General features: G+C 43.9%; 1 protein-coding gene across 3 annotated transcripts in view; it reads left to right on the plus strand.

The window, feature by feature from the left end:
• Nucleotides 1-1932: 1932 nt before the first annotated feature.
• Tpd52l1 (TPD52 like 1) overlaps nt 1933-17064 on the plus strand; it is a 105255-nt gene continuing 90123 nt past the window's right edge. The window contains exon 1 of one of the 3 annotated variants that reach the window (XM_028868341.2): nt 1933-2088. In XM_028868341.2, the coding sequence (XP_028724174.1) occupies nt 2070-2088 (19 nt within the window). In that variant the 5' untranslated portion in view covers nt 1933-2069. The remainder of the gene's footprint in view (nt 2089-17064) is intronic. The other 2 variants (XM_028868343.2, XM_028868344.2) reach the window with 2 other exon arrangements.

Genomic DNA, 17064 nt, shown 5'->3' on the forward strand with positions numbered 1-17064 from the left:
TCCTCTCGAGGGTCTGATTATTGAGGTCTTTAGCAGTGAACTCGGGCATACTGGGCTAGCCTTGCACGGCCCTCAGCACCTCATACTGCTTCATGAAGGATCTGTTTATCTTTCCTTCTCAATAAATCACGAACCTTTTGAAAAGGATGGGGAGAATTGTGTCCTTCATTTGTTGCCTTGGAATCTGTCCAAATCCCTGGCACACAGAATGAAAGCCAAGTCTTATGATCATATTAAAAAAAAAATGATCAAAATGTCGAAGGGGCAGTAGCTTAAAGTTTTAGCAATCAGAATGAGTCAGAGTTCAGATGGCGATAGATCACTTAAGCGGAAGAGTCAGGAACTACTTTTAGCTCATTGCAACAGCTGGGAGTCAACTATATATAACCCGATGTTTAATTTCTAGGATTAAGAAGGACCAGAACAACTGAGCAGATTCTAAAAGCGATTTAATCACCCAGTTGCCACTTTATACCTGTCTGGTCATTTTCACTAACAGCCCTTAGGGTAAATATCATGAAAATGATTACATACCTGTGAGATCTTCAACCCAAAACTGAGAAAAACAAAACAAACACTGACATGTTTGTGTACATGCCAAGAAGTCATCAGTATGCTTGTTTTTTTTTTTTCCTTGAGGAAAAGTATATGATTCCATTCATATTTATTAGGCTGGAACTTTGACAGTAACTTGGGTGTGGATAAAATATGGCTTACTGATTGCTTATTCACTATCTTTTTGGACTTGTAAATCTGCTTGAGGCCCTTTGGCAGGAATTATGGGAGATTTACTACAATAACCATCTTCAATCTCACCAGATTTCCTCATGAATTTATTAAAGAAAGAGAATAACACTCTCTCACACAAACTATTCAAGACCAAGCATCAGAAAATGCTAGATTTTATTTCACGGAAGTTGGTGAGATGCTGAGAAGGGGGAAGGATTCCTGGTAGGTAGACTGGTAGAGGTGAGGTGTGAGCTATAAGTCAGACTCTCTGTTGGCTTTCCAATCAGTCCCGTCCTCAGACAAGCCTCGGCACAGGACTGAAGTTTTAGTTTTCGCTGAAAAGGACCAACCCAGTGGCACAGCCTGCAAGGTTCTGGATAACAAGGCATATGTCCTGTTAATATATATGTATTAGGTCTGTGTTTCTACTTTTTTCCTCACTTCAGATTTACTTCTAACACCGAACTCCGTTATCCAGGCAGTCTTTTTGGTCATTTGGCGTCATAAACAAAAGTCTCAAAGTACTATAGTCCATCCGTCCGTTCCTCCCCGCCCCTCCCCCCGGTCAGGAAGCCAGACAGGACTGCTCAACCTTATGATTTCAGCTCATTTTGTTGCTTCTGTTCCTTACTTTCCCGGGAGGCTGGATCCACGCACATCACTCGCATGCCGTTGAGTGTCCCTAAGAGCAATAGGGTGTGCTGAACTTTACAGCGGAAGTATACACATGACATAACCTTAGTAAACTGCCTTTTGGTCCGAGTTATAGAGCTGTGTGCTCAATGTTAAATGAACCAACAACATTTTAAGGAAGGTTTCTTCCAACAGGCATATAAAACAAAGTTATGTAATGGTCAGTTGACAAAAAATATGGCACTGGGGCTCCCAGGAACCTAACACTACTATCTCCACCGGGACCAATGGCTCAGTAACGCACCCCTAACACTCCCGACCTTCCTCTGGCCAAGGCATTTGTCCCTTGTGTTGCCCGTCTCTGGGCCAAGTTGGTTGTTGATCAGGGCATGCATGGGTGCAGCCGGAGGGGAAGCCTGCCGCCGGGTGCGGCGAGCGGCCGGCAGGTGGCGCCCGACCTGTGGTTCTTGGCAGCGCTCCGTGGACCAGGTGGACTGGAAGGGGCGGAGGTAACCAGCGGCGGCCAGCGGTGGCAGCTCGCCCGCAGTCCCCCGCCCCCTCCACGCAGAGCTCGCGACACGCGCGCCGGGAGAGGGCACGAGAGCGGCGGGGCTTCGCTGTCTCCCGAGCTCGGGCACCGCTGCCATCTGCTCCACCAGGCAGGCGTCCGCGCGTCCCCCGCGGCTCTCAGCTCCACGTCGGCCACCATGGAGGCGCAGGCACAAGGTGGGTGGTCGCCTGTCCCCTCCCCCGAGGTCTGGTCCTGAGATGCACAGAGAAGACTCTCTTCCTGCTCTAGCTAACTTTACTCCTGGACCGACAGGGACAGCCTACGCGTGTGGAACTCCGCGCCTACGCGCGCCTTCGGGATCACGCTTGCATCCCTAGCTTAACTCGGAATTTGCTGCGGGGCTGGGGACCAGGGAAGGGGCTGGGGACCCAGAAACCGAGTAGCCCTCCTGCAGAGATTGTCTCCCTCTCTGCACTACCCCTTCCTGCAGTCAGTCGTTCCCACTTCCTCACCATGGAGGGTGCCCAGAGGACCTGTTGTGCAGGCTCCGGATCGTTGCGCTCGTCTCCCCGGGGGAGTGGGTTCCTCCGGACTCCCGCCGTGGGCTCGAGTCCTTTGGTTCACAAGTGCAGGCTGGGGTGACGGGGACGCGCGGTAAGGTGGTGGCTCGGTGGAGACTCTGTATCCCTGCAATGCAAGGGCTGAGGCAGGAGGATTGGCCTTCAAAGGCGAGAAAGCTTCACAAGCCCCCCATGACCTCCAGATTGATAACCGTATCCTGGATTTCCGCGGTCAGCGATAGGTCTGTACCGCCCCAGCCGCACCGGGCGCCAGGCTTAATTAAGGGCTGGCCTCCTCCTCTGTGTGCTCGGGGTGTCCGCTAGAGGAGTCCAGAGAACTCTAGAGGATCGTTTTAGAATAAGAGTAAAGGATCAGATGTGGTCAGATGTGGAGCGAGGGGCAGGGAGGAAGGAAGCACCCAGGAGTCCACTTTGGAAGCATCACGCAGAGGGAATGGGTTGCATTAATGCCATCAGGACCACCTTACTTCACACTAAGGAATTCTGTGTCTTTTAAATACATCAAAGCCTTAAAGAAAAAAAAAAAAGTAAGGGGGTTCATGACCTCATACTCTGGTGTTCTAGAGGCAAGAGCGTCTCTGAGGGCAGTTTGGCAGTGTTTAGGTCTGGAGTCATTGAACTGGTTTGCTGCCAGGATCACAGTAGACCGAACAGCATGAACCATACTCCTCATTGGTTCCCTCAGCCAAGGTCCTGCCAGGGAGCTGCAGCTTCCAGTACCCCGTCCTCCATTATCTTAATAGCGAAGAAGAGTTCACCTTAAGGTGGAAGGAGTTGTTTAATAACGGTTAAGGCGGCTAGTCCAGGACACCGTAGGGAAATTGTGAGCCCCACTTAAAAGAGTCTTGTAATGGCGAAGTTTGGGCTCAACTCCCCAAAGCATGAGCAAATGTGGATGTGTAGTCGGTGGGATAAATGGGGTCAGTGGATGCAGAATTACTCAGGGAAGCATCAGCGAGGAGATGGATTCTGTCAAAATGCTTCTGGACTAACGAGATTCTTCCTTGAGGCAGGCCACGTGATCAGTCATGAGGCCGGGGGAGAGGGCGTCTGTGGAAGAGGAGGGAACTGCCCAGGTACTGAAGATGGTCTGGTGTTGAGGCTAAACTGACAGAACGGAGTTCTTTGAGGAAATTTGCACGAAACAAAAGCTCGCAGATGGGCCTTATAGAAGGTTCCTGCTGACTTCCGGCCAAGCGGAGAGTCTTGGTTGTTGGTCAAATGCAAAAGCAGAGGTCCCCGTGGATGCCTTTGTGTCTGGACAGAAGCAGACACTGACATCATTGGAGCTTTCCAACCGGACTTTCCGATTAGAATGCAGTTATCTATGCTTAAGTATTGATGGAATATTGGGTCCAAGGCCCTCCTCAAGACACCCAGATCTGTGCTGGAGAGATGTCTCGATGGTTAAGGGCCTGTACTGCTCTGGCAGAGGACCTAAGTTTGGTCCCACATCTACACCTACATCAGTGGCTCACAACTGCCTCTAACTCCAGCTCCAGAGGAATCAGATGCCCTCTTCTGTTCTCCGTGGATAACACACACACACACACACACACACACACACACACACACACACACACACACACACAATTTAAAACATATATCAAAACCCAAGGATACTCAAATCTGTTGTATATCTGCATAAGATCTCTTATACATCTCCTGTATACTTTCAATTGTCTCCATATCATTTATAAAACTGATTCAACCAAATGTCATGAAAATAACTATCACATATATATATGTATATATATACATATATATCATATATATACACAATAGCAAAAAGACTGTACTACATATTCTGATAGTTTTTTCAAGTATTATTTATATGCACTTGACTGCATCCAAGTTTGAAGAACCCATGGATATGGGGCCAAGTGGACTTGAGCTGATCCCATATCAGTCACTTTGGAATTCTTGGGGCCTAAGCATGAGTGTATTTGAAAGCTATCCAAGCAATTCTATTATTCAATAAGGTAGGGAAAGAATTATATTAATTAAAAAGCACCTCCAAAAATTCTGAAGACATCTGAAACTGTAGACTAAGAACTACGGATGTTACTAGCTTGCTTTATCTGTGAGCAAATATTTCAGTGCTTTCTTTTTCCAAACACAGTAAGGGGAAGAAGAAAACCAGAATTGATTTCACCTTCATGCAATTTACAATAGAGGATGTGATGGATAGTAGTGTGGCACTTAACTTCACAAATTAAAATGTAAAATCACCACATATTAATGACAGGAAAGTGGACCACGTGGTACAATGAGAGTATAGACTTTAGACCTTGTTGTCCGGAGATGGGGCAGAAGCTAGATTCCTTGTGTGTGGACAAACAGGGAAGGAGTGAAAAAGTTAGCGTTGTGAGTGTTCATCCCATTCAAACCCTGGACTTCCAAAGGAAAGATAAAACCTAAGTCTTAACTGCCTCTTTAGCTGCCCCATGACACTCTCCCCTTTGCCCCCATGGCTGGATGGAACTAGATTCTAAAATAGCCCAGTGATTTCCGTCCGAGGTATAAATTTCTGCCTGTGGTTTCTTTTGGAATTTTTTGGACTGGAGATGATTTCTCTTTCTTCCCCTTTTCTCTTTCTGCCTCTAAATCTAAAGGAAAGCAAATATGTATGAGATCAGACCGGCCTCGAGTGACTAGAGCCCCTTCTTGCACACAGGTGCTATAGGTGTGGGTTGTCCGTGTAGCTCAGAAACGCACGGGCAGGTCTTTGGAAGTCTCCTTTGGAGTGAAATTCTCCAAAACGCACTCATTGGCTTTGTGAAATGACATTTACTTCCCACAAGACAAGGAGATGCACTAAGGAATTGACTGGATGGGAGCGGGGTGGGAGGTGGGGAGGTGGGTTTGTTATGAATGGGCGAGCGGTAGGGACTGGCGAGCAGAGCGAAGTCAGGAACCCACAGGAGCACAGCGCTGCTTGCTGCTTTTCACCAGCCCTGGAGAAGTTTGCCATCATGGAGTGGATACGCAGTCTCTGACATAGCATGGTTCCGGGGCAGGCGTTTCACCTTCACGGTGGTGTGCAAGAGATGGGTGGGTATTCAGTACTGTCTCCGAGTTCGAATTTTGATCTCAGACGTGTGATTCAGAACAGCATTTATTATGGTTTGGATATGAATTACCCCCCTGCAGTCTTGTGTGTTGAAGGCTTGATTTCTCTGTGGTGTTTGCAACCACTGGGAGGTGGTTCAGTCATGAAGACTGGAGCCTAATCGATGTGTTACTCTGTTGATGGGTTCGTAATTCAATGGCAGGACTGGGGGTTAGTGAGAAGTTGGACCCGGATAAGGAAGTGGAACTTTGAGACTTTTCCATTGAATGGAATCCTGCTCTGCTTCCGGCTTGCAATGAGGCAAGCAACTGTGTTCCATAGGTGTTCTGTGTTCCATAGGTGTTCTGTGTTCCATAGGTGTTCTGTGTTCCATAGGTGTTCTAACTGTGTTCCATACGTGTTCTAACTGTGCTCCATACGTGTTCTAACTGCCACGACATTCTGCCCCACCACAACCCAATAGCAATAGAGCAAGCTGGCCATGGATGAAAGTGGCTGAAACCGTGAACCTAAATAAATTTTTTCAAGCCACAAGTGGCTTCCTCAAAGTATTTTGTCACAGCAGAGTGCTAACTGGACCACAGTATTCTGATACTAGACCATGGCAGCCAGCTACAATTTCTAGTCAACCACTTAACACGGGAAACAGCTGACACTCTACAGTGAGCATTTTTTGCTGAGCTATGATGTTGATAGTTGAAATGACTTCAAATTCTTCTCATCATATGGCATTTTCAGTTTATGGTGTTTGTATTGTGGCATAACCCCATAGTTATGAGAAACACCTGGAGAAAGGAAATTTGGTTAGGAATGTATTATGCTCCTGAAACATGCAGCAGCCACTTAAAATGAATGTTCCTGATCCCTTTCAACTGTATCTTAGCATTTTATCTCTGCTTCTGAGGTCACAGAGCCTTCCCCATTCTGACTATGGTGAATCTCTGCCTGCCTGCGATAAAAAACATGTGATTGTGTTAAGGGCTCACCTGTCTAAATCTGGCTAAATTAAACAACTCAAGAGCCTCACGTTAACCACAATTATAATGATAACTTTTTCATATAAATTAATATTCAAAGGTTCCAGAGTTTAGGCTCTTGGGCCATTGTTCAGCCTACTGCAGTAAGACCCCTTTCTAATTAAACACTTAACTGGGGAGAATTCCTAAAAGCCTATAAATGACACAAAGTTAATAAATGCTGGGTTCTTCCTACCTGTTTGCAAAGCCTATTAAAATGGCCACATCATATTGACTTATATTATAGTTTCCTCAAGGTGCTTATTTCAGAAAGACCTTACAACAATAGTTTATATGAATACACAAATAAAACACAAGTTAATATAAATTAATAAATACAATTAGATATACAAATAAAACACAAGTCAATATATAAATGAATGAAAGGAGATAAGGAAGGATATGAACAGAACATGAGGCCAGGAATGATGACCCATGAAATATGCTCAATTGTGCGGTTTTTGAGTAATTGTGGTTACTCTATGGAAAGTAGACTCCTTTTTGTCTAATTCCTTTACTTTACGTGTGTGTGAACATATATGCCATGCATACATGGGGCGGTCAGAGGACAGTCTTCACGCCTTCAACCATGGGGTTCCCAGGGATTGGACTCAGGTCATCAGGCTTGGTGGCAAGCATCTTTCTTTATCTGCTAGCCATCCAGCTAGTCTTCCCAAGAATGAGGACTTGCTTCATAAACAAAGTAAGTCGTTTTGTTACAAAATAGTATTCTTCCTTCAAATAACAACAGACTCCTATATGATTAGTTTACATTAGGAGAAAATTTACATTTTATTCAAAAATTTTATTTCATTTCAGGCAATATAATCATAAGCTTAGAACAATGGATTTTAACTGCTAAGATTTTGTAAAAATTAATGCATGTATTTATTTATTTATCTATTTATTTATTTTACAGGGGGGTATGCACATATGCCACAGTATTCTTGTGGAGGTCAGGAGACAATCTGTGGGAACTGGTCCCCCTGCCATGTGGATTCTGGGGATCAGACTCAGTTCATCAGATGTCTTAGTTAGGGTTTCTGTTGCTGTGATAAAACACCATGACCCAAAAACAACTTGGGGAGGAAAGGGTTTATTTGGCTTACACTTCAGTAGTTCTGTTCATCCCTGGAGGAAGTCAGGACAGGAACTCAAACAAGGCTGGATCTCAGAGGCAGGAGCTGATGCAGGGGCCATGGAGGGGTGCTGCTTACTGGCTTGCTTCCTCTGGCTTGCTCAGCCTGCTTTCTTATAGAACCCAGGACCAGCAGCCCAGGGATGGCACCATCCACCATGGGCTGGGCCCTCCCCCATTGATCACTAATGGAGGAAATGCCTTACAGCTGGATCTCATGGAGGCATTTCCTCAAATGAGGCTCCTTCCTCTGGTTACTCTAGCTTGTGGCAAGTTGACACACAAAACCAGCCAGTACCTCAGCTGTGGATATCGCTCTATATAAATAAAACACTGATGGCCAGTGACCAGACAGGAAGTATAGGGGGGACAAGGAGAGAGGAGAATTGGGGAAACAGGAAGAAGGAGGGGAGACACTGCAGCCATGGCCAGGACAAGCAACATGTAAAGACACCGGTAAGCCACAAGCGACGTGGCAAGGTATAGATTTATAGAAATGGGTTAATTTAAGATATAAGAACAGTTAGCAAGAAGCCTGCCACAGCCATACAGTTTATAAGTAATATAAGCATCTGAGTGATTATTTTATACATGGATTGTGGGACTGCGGGGCTTGGTGGAACCTGGAGAGAAGCTCTCCAGCAACACCTCAGGCTTGGTGGCGAGTGCCTTCACCTGCTAAACCATCTCATGTGTATATTCAATTATATTATATATTCTTGTTGCAATTCAAACAGACCTCAAATCAGAACATAATAATATTGATGTGGTGCTCAGTTGGAGCCGATCTTGAATTGCTGTCCCAACATTGATTAACAACTAATAAACATTTCAGAAAACATTGATTTTAAATATTCCAGTAAATATGTACTGATGGTTATAGTAACAACAAATATTTGATAACCACTTGGTTCCAGTAGACATTGGGGGATCTAAAGTTAAGACCCTGGAATCAAGGGATCCTGTCTCAACTTAAACTCTGTCAAACTTACCTTAAAATTCAACTGATTCCGGTGAGGTTCTGGTTTCCCTGGGCCTCGGCTTCTTCATTATATAGATTGAAGATAATAACTCTAATGTGCTAGAGTCATAGTGAAGCTTCAGTGAGTTAATTAATTCAAGGTACTTGAAATGGTGCCCCATACATGGTAAGGAATGTTCATGGTTGCCTCTCTCAGCCCATGCATTGTTTTATTGAAATGTGTAGTGACGCCATAAGGTAGGTGTCTCTACTTTTAACTCCTTTGCAGACAGGAAAGCTGAAGTGATGAACACAAACTTCCATTCCTGTTCTGCTGAATCAGAAATACCTGCTTCCCCAGGGTACTCCACTGTCTCTCAGTGTGGACTCCACCACACCCCAAAGGGTGAGGCAAGGAGAGGTGGCAGAATCCATCACTATGAGCCAGTTCCCAGAGCTGAAAGATGGCTTATTTCTACCCCAACGGGATTGTTAGAGAGCTAATTAGAACTAATCCACACCGAAGCTGATGATGATATTTCAGACTTGTTATGCCCAGGTCCACACTGTGCACACTGAAAACTATATCAAACTTACAAGGGAGGTAATACTGCTTTCATTGTCTGGGTAAGGATACAGAATTGCAGAATGGTTACCCAACTTTCCTCATGTCAGGAAACTTAGAAATGTTGGAATATGCTGATGTAGATGAGGAAATTTCACAGGGTCCTCCCCCTGGATGAAGAGCTACAGGAAGTCAATGGCTGCTGAGAAAGTGAGAAAGTGAGAACGAGTTTTCTCCAGAGATGAGCTCCCAGATAGGATATATATATACATATATATATATATATATATATATATATATATATATGTATATATATATATATATGTATATATATATAAAATTAAAAAAGAGAAGATCAAAAATTTGAGAGGGTGTGAAGGGCGGGCAGACATGGAAGGGGTTGAAGTGGGGGTAGAAATGATTTAGATGTATGAAATTCTCAAAATATTTCAAGATTTAACTTAAAAAAGGTGTCAGAGCCTGGGTTTGAAATCAGTTTGACTCCATACCTGAGGTGTTAGTTACTTTCTGTACCAACCCCTCATGCTGCTGTGCGTAGCAATCAGTGCGCCAAACTGCAAACGACGAACTCACTTTATATTCTGTACACTCAGAGCAGCTTTCGAAGGGCAGAAGTTAATTGCACTATTGATTCTGTATGTGGCTAGGCTCGAGGTCATGGAATTTGAAAGTGATTCGGTATCTCTGCAGCCTTTGAGAATGGTCTTCCTAATACGGCAGGCTGGGGACTGGGGTTAGGAGCTTACTGTAGTCAGTCCAACTGACCACAGCATCTACATTATTATGTTCTGATTGTGGTAAGAGTCAGTTAGCTGGGTTCGCTTACATGAGGAAGAATTCTGAACATGGGCTTCATAGAAGTAGTACAGAGTTTTATCACTAGATCAAGGAATAGTTAGTTTAACTAGTTTAAATGTCCATTTGTTTGCCCATAACTATTGATAATAGTATTTTTGGATTTTATGTTTCTGTGTGTGTGTGTGTGTGTGTGTGTGTGTGTGTGTGTGTGTGTGTGTGTGGCCAGCAGTTTTTCTCTATCACTCACCACTGTATTTTCAAAGCTAGGGGCTCTCACTAATCCAGTGCTCAGCATTTAGACCAAGCCCATGGGATCTGCTGCCTTCCATCACTGCGGTTACAGATGGCTGACATTCCACCTGGGTGCTCAGGACCTAAATCCAGGTCTCTATAATTGAATAGCAGGTACTTTGCCCACGGAGCCATCCCCAGATCCTCTCTCTCAGTACTTTAAAAAGAAACTAAAAGTTGTGGGATCTTGGTGTTTATTTCTGAAAAATGGGATCTGTGTTCTTACCACACTAACTAAAGAGGACTAATTGTAAAAACTATCCCCTTCAAGATTTTGTTTTGCCTTGTGAAAATTGTAACTGTTTGGATGAAAAACATTTTATTCATTTAATTCTATTCCATGCATATTAGCAAATACTTACTCTAAGAGAATACCTAATGAAACTGTGAGGAAAAAATAACTAAAACAAAAACAGACGATTTGCCACTTACGCTACTGGCAATGTTTGTGACCATGGTCTAAAGTGGTGTTTCTCAACCTGTGGGTCTCAACCCTTTGGGGACTGAATTCACAGGGGTCACCTAACACCATCCTGCATATCAGATATTTACATTATGATTCATGACAGTAGCAAAATCCAAGCTATGAAGTAGCAACAAAAATAATTTTAGGGTTGGAGGTCACCACAACATGAGGAACTGTATTAAAGGGTCACAGCATTAGGAAGGTTGAGAACCACTAGTCTAAAGTGTCAAGTGAAGAAAGAAGTGTCTGCCTCAGTCATCCACTTGGCTTGCTCTCAATGTAAGCAGATGGTTGCCATTACTGCTGTCCTGGAATTCTCCCAATGACTCTTGGAGGCCACTTATTAAGCTTACTGCGTTGTCATGCAATTAAGAACACATGAAAGATGACTGTAAAATATAGATTTTCAAACACGTCATGTCATGCTGCATTCCATCAAAATAAAATATAATTTATTTCAAAATATATGCATTCAATTAAGAATTATGATTGGTATACTAGGAAAGGCAATAAAACATTTTGATGTATTTGAATAAAACTCAAACAAAAGGGAAGTTTTCTATCCTTAAGTAATGATACATTTTAAAGAGTTTCTCTCAGTGTATATTGTGTATAACTGTTGTGCTTTGATATATAAGACGGGAAATTCCCAGAGTAAAACCACAAATCCACAATACCCTTGCTCATCAACAAATTGCTTCTTTTAGCAAAGGACAAAACTGGTACTTTACTGTAACCAGAAAATGCAGCATACTGAAAATGTGTGAGTCTGTTAGACCTTGTCTCCGAAGTTGCCTGTGGTTATTTATATCCTAGAGAAAAATTGCATTTTCTCTGACATTGATTTAAAATGTGGGATCCTCTTCAACTCCTGCAAAATTGCAAAATAGGGTTTTCTTCTTTCAGCTGGAAATTTCTTTTGTGGATTGTTAGCAAGAGCATCCTGTCAGGGGGATCTAGAATGCAGAATCTATTCATTTGAAAGTAAAGGAAGATTTGGGATGAGGGGAGTGGGAGGGAGCCCTATAGATATCTCTATTTTTAAGTCTGGATGTTGAATGTTGGGTATTTGTGTTTTTTCCATTAGTGTCTTCTCTACTCATGAATGAAATGAGAACAGCAATGATGATTGAGAGGGGGGGGGGAAAGCACTGTGTATATTTCCCAGCATTTCAGTTTCTGAAATAGATGCATTTCTACATAATGACATCAGAGAAAGATAATTTCCCTTACTTCACAGGGCTGGATAGGAGGAAAATACAGTTCTTGTCCCTTGTTATTTCTCTTTAACTGCGGAAGGGTTCCAGGAGGTTCTAGGATATGCATGTTACCTGCACAGCTTGTTTCAAACAATTGGACAGATTCAAGGGTTAGGGGGAATTAGGTTCATGGTGTTTTGAATTCACTTGTTTATAAAGTCGCTAATTTCCTTCCTCAAGAGATCTGGGCAAAAATATTAATTTTATCAAGGACTGCCATTTTATATCTTGCTGTCCAAAATCTCACAGTTAGATGTAGAGATTTTGATGACTTTTTCTAGTAGGAGAAATAGTAAAAACCCATTCATATCTGGCTTAATCCCGTGTTTTGTGTACTCTCCGTTAAATCTACTTGATTGCAGCAATGGAGTAATTGATAACATGAAAATAAACAACTGTATCATAGTTGTCTGACCTCAGGTAAACTCAGAGCTCAGTGCCCCTGTTCTGTTGACTCTGGACTGTCATAGCCGTGTGTCGCCCTCCTCTCTCAGATGAAGCTCTGAAGCCCAGGACCAGACATGTCTTATCTTCTCAGAGAGGGTTCTGTGTCCTCCTTTACAGAGCTCTGTTCTAGCTCTGATCTCAGAATCTGTCTGTTCCTTTTGTCTAGCTCACAAGGTTAAAGAAATTAAATATTCCGTAATGCTGTCATGTAAGTTATAAATTTGGTTTCTACTTGATTAAAAAAAAGGAATTAGTGCCCCCTTTCTTTTTCTCCTCTATTTCTCTCTCAACACCAAATCCACATGTTACATCTCAGCCATATTTCAGTTGACTATTATCACTTCACCTCTTTGATTTTCAGCATCCTAGACTCTCCCCTCCTTCCTTGCCTTCTCTCTTCACTCCTCTCTCCTTCACAGACCTTCTCTTCTCCTTTGCCATACCCTAGGACTCAAGCCTTGGCTTGCACTTCCCTTATGCCTACACGCATTCTCTTGGTCACCTCTTCATGGCATAAGGTTTGGGACTCAGTCCAAATGTTAACTACTTGAGAGTTTATTTTTCCATCCAGGATCTTGCCCTTGCATTTCAAATGTCCACTTGCTGTGTCTGCATCCTCACTGAAATGTAACGTGTAGTTTTCCCGTGTGGAGCACCATCTCTGTTTTCAAAGCATACTTAAACATCAGCAGCTCTCTCCCTGCCCCCCACCCCCACCCCCAGGGTGAAAGCTGAAAGATCAGAGAAGCAGAGCAGCAGCCACTAGAGACTTTTTACCTCTACGAGTCCTCAGACTGAATGGGGGCGAGATCCTGTCTCCACCCACCTTATATTCCTGTCTCCACCTCCCTAGTGCTGGGATCAAAGGTGTGTGCTACCTCCACCCTGCTGTTTTCTCTTTTAGACTGGTTCGATCTTTTATAGCCCAGGGTGGCTTTGAACTCCTGATCTTCATGCTTCCTCCTCCCAAGCTGCCCCTGCTTATACTGTGTAGCATGAATCTTAAAAGGTCTTATTAATAAAATCAAACCTGGAGCCAGGTATTGGGATGAACGCTGGAAGATCAGAGAAGCAGAACAAGCCACAGCTACCTCACCTTGCCAGTTCCTCAGCTGATCCTATTTCCTCAGACTAGAAGCCTCTGTGTCCTCATCCAGAATGAATCTCAGCTGAACTGCTGCTCAAAAGCCTAAAAGCTTAACAAGCTCTAGTTCCTCATCCTCACACCTTAAATACCTTACTGCTTCCTGCCATCACTTCCTGGGATTAAAGGCTCTTGTTACCATGCCTGGCTGTTTCCAGTGTGGCCTTGAACTCACAGAAATCCAGGCAGATCTCTGACTCTGGAATGCTAGGATTAAAAGCATGTGTGCCACCATTTTCTGCCCTCTATATCTAGTGGCTGTTCTGTTCTCTGACCTCAGATAAGTTTATTAGGGTGCACAATATTTGGGGGAACATAATATCACCACAATACTGCTCTGGGCCAGACCAGTATGTCTCTCTCCTGTCCTCCCAGGACTTCTTAGCTCTAGGTCTCACTGCTTATTCTCAGATTTCTCTTTGGTCTTGAAGTCTTAACAGAATTGATCAGATTGATGCTCTTACTCTTTTCTCCTTTTGCTTCCTCTTCAGAACCCTCCCTATTCCTCCAACCCTCTTCCTCAGATGTCCTTCTTGTTTTCTCCCTTCTTTGATCCTTCTCCAAAGGCTACTCTCAGCCTGACCCGCAGACCTGACAGCCGGACCATGTTGTTGGGAAGCAGCTCTCCATTGGTGTCTCAGGCGTGTGCACAGCTCATCTTCTGAGCATTTACGGCTCATTTTTTTTTCCTGGACAGGTTTTCAAGGACAGAAACCACATTCCTTAAGGGCAGTGTGTATTTGCTGTTGGCACACGTGGAACATATTTGCAGCTCCTGTATAAATCATGGCTTCCTAGTTCCGTGTTTCTCTCCTGCAGCACAGGTCACCATAGAAACAGACAGACCTGGCCTTCATCAGTTGGTTACATCAGCCTCTGGAATCAGGGCTCAGGGAACCAGTACAGTGGTGCTGTTCTGACAACTGCTGTTGCTAGGTGTCGTCAACTGTCCTTTGCCATTAGCCAACCAGGAACTGGTGTTGCCTTTGTCATCATCCATGAAGCTAGACTGATAATTTTTCAATTTGCAAGTAGGGTAAACTCTGGCCTTTCAGAACTCCTAACTCCTGTCCTGAACCTTGCTTGTTAGCTCCATGTCCATCTACTATAGGTCTTTGTTTTTGTTTTTATTTTCTCTTTTGGCTCTTTACTCTTTGGGTGCCTGCCACCTAGCTCCCAACTAAATCACAAAGAGTCTTATTCCTTCTTATGAATGCCCGGCTTTAGCTTAGCTTGGCCTGTTTTTTTTTTTTTTTTTTTTTTTTGCCAGCTTCCTTAATTCATCCTGTCAATCTTTTGCCTCTGGGCTTTTACCTTTCTGTATTTCTGTATACCTTTCTTTACTTCTTACTTTGTGGCTGGCTGTGTAGCTGAGTGGCTGGCCCTTTCCATCCTCCTTCCCTCCTTTTCTTGTTCCTTGATCTTTTCTTCCCAAATTTCTCCTCTTATTTATTCTCTCTGCTTGCCAGCCCCATCTATCCTTTCTCCTGCCTTGCTACTGGCCATTCAACTCTGTTTGTTTTTCAAGACAGGGTTTCTCCATGTAGTTTTGGTGCCTGTTCTGGATCTTGCTCTGTAGACCAGGCTGACCTCAAACTCACAGAGATCTGCCTGGCTCTGCCTCCCAAGTGCTGGGATTAAAGGTGTGCACCACCGCCACCCAGTGGTCGTTCAACTCTTTATTAGATCAACCAGGTGTTTTAGACAGGCAAAGTAACACAGCTTCACAGAGTTAAACAAATACAACATAAATGAATGCAGCACATCTTTGCATCATTAAACAAATATTCCACAGCATAAACAAGTGTAATACATCTTTAACTAATATTCTACAATAATGAACTTCTGGATGAGCCTTTGTTTAAAGTAAGAACTTCATTTGTTGACCTTGAGCCTCTGTTCCCTTTTCTAGACCATGCCCTGGGTTCCCAAGAGTCCAGAGTTTCCTGGTTAACAGCTCTGCTGTGTTGCTAGATTTCCATGAGCTTCCTATAGGCAGAGCCTGCTGCTGAAGGGCCCATTCATGGGTTTGAGAGGAGATGAAGAGCTGGCTGGTTTGGGGGTGATAGAAGGAGTAGACTGAACATACAATTTAGGGTCAGTGTCATGGGCTTCACCAGGAAACTTGTTAGAAATGCAAACTTGATGGTCCTACTTTAGGACAACTAAGTCAGAAACTCTGCATATGGGCCACTGATGCAAATTCAGCAATCTGGAACTGTAGTGATATTTTGTTTGTGATCTAACAAATAAAGCTTGCCTGAAGATCAGAGTGCTACATGAAACTAGTCCACATTGCATGTGCATAGAGCTCCAGCCAGTGCCTGTTGTAAACTGACATTCTGACATTTCCTATCCTGACTGCCTGGTCCTAAATAACTGACTCAGAGGCTGAATATGAATTATAATGCTCAGCCAATCGCTCAGGCTGGCTGGTTAACAGCTCTGGAGTTACCAGCTAACTCTTACACTTGAATTAACCCATATTTCTATCTATGCTTTGCCACATGGTGCATGGCCTGTTACCTCATTTTTCACATGTCTTGCTTGATTGGTGGCTGGCTGGTGTTTCTCTCAACTCCCCTGACTCTGCCCTTCTCCTTCCCATCATCTTTAGTTTGGTCACCCTGTCTATACTTCCTGCCTGGCTACTGGCCAATTAGCGTTTTATTAAACCAATTCAGAGTGACAAATCTTTACAGTGTACAAGAGGCTTATTCCACAGCAGCTTGTAGTAGACAGAATCTTGCTGAGTCCTAGTGACTTCTGACTTGAGTTTTATCCACACACATCCCATCCTGTAGAGCATAGACAAGACTACAGCTTCCTTCCAACCAATAAAACAAATGTGACGGCCATGCTGAGATGCAGCTCCCCTGTTTACCTTACTTAGTAAGGGTCCAGCTTCGCATACTGGAGATCCTCCTGTGAGCAGATAAGCAAGCAGCTATACTGTAGAAATTTACCTGCCAAGGAACTGTGGGGTAGCTTGTGGAAACTGGCAGCTTTTCTAGGATCTAACTAAGAAAGCAAAAACCTGTGTCCTTTGGGTCAGGGAAAATGAATCTGCTAATAAATAGCCTGTGTGAGCCTTGGATATCGTCTCCCACCAATTGAGCTGCTGGGTGTTCGTGCATCCCTGACACTTAGTTGTTGCCTCGTGAGACCTTAAACAGAGGACCCGGCTAAGCTGTCCCCCAATTTCTGACCTACAGCAACAGAAGAAAATGAGTATGTGTTGCTGCAAGCAGAAGCAGCGATCAATAATGGGATGCCAAAGTCCATGTGGAGAGAGGACAGGCTGTGAATTTCCTTTGGGAGCCAGCCTTGGGTTCTGTGAGTGTGATTGACAGCTGTGTCCTGCTACATCTAGATACGGTCACACCTTGTTTCCTCTGTATACACACACACTTAACTGCTCTTTGCAGTTG

The sequence above is a fragment of the Peromyscus leucopus genome, chromosome 8a (assembly GCF_004664715.2).
Source record: "Peromyscus leucopus breed LL Stock chromosome 8a, UCI_PerLeu_2.1, whole genome shotgun sequence".
NCBI classification, from domain to species: domain Eukaryota; kingdom Metazoa; phylum Chordata; class Mammalia; order Rodentia; family Cricetidae; genus Peromyscus; species Peromyscus leucopus.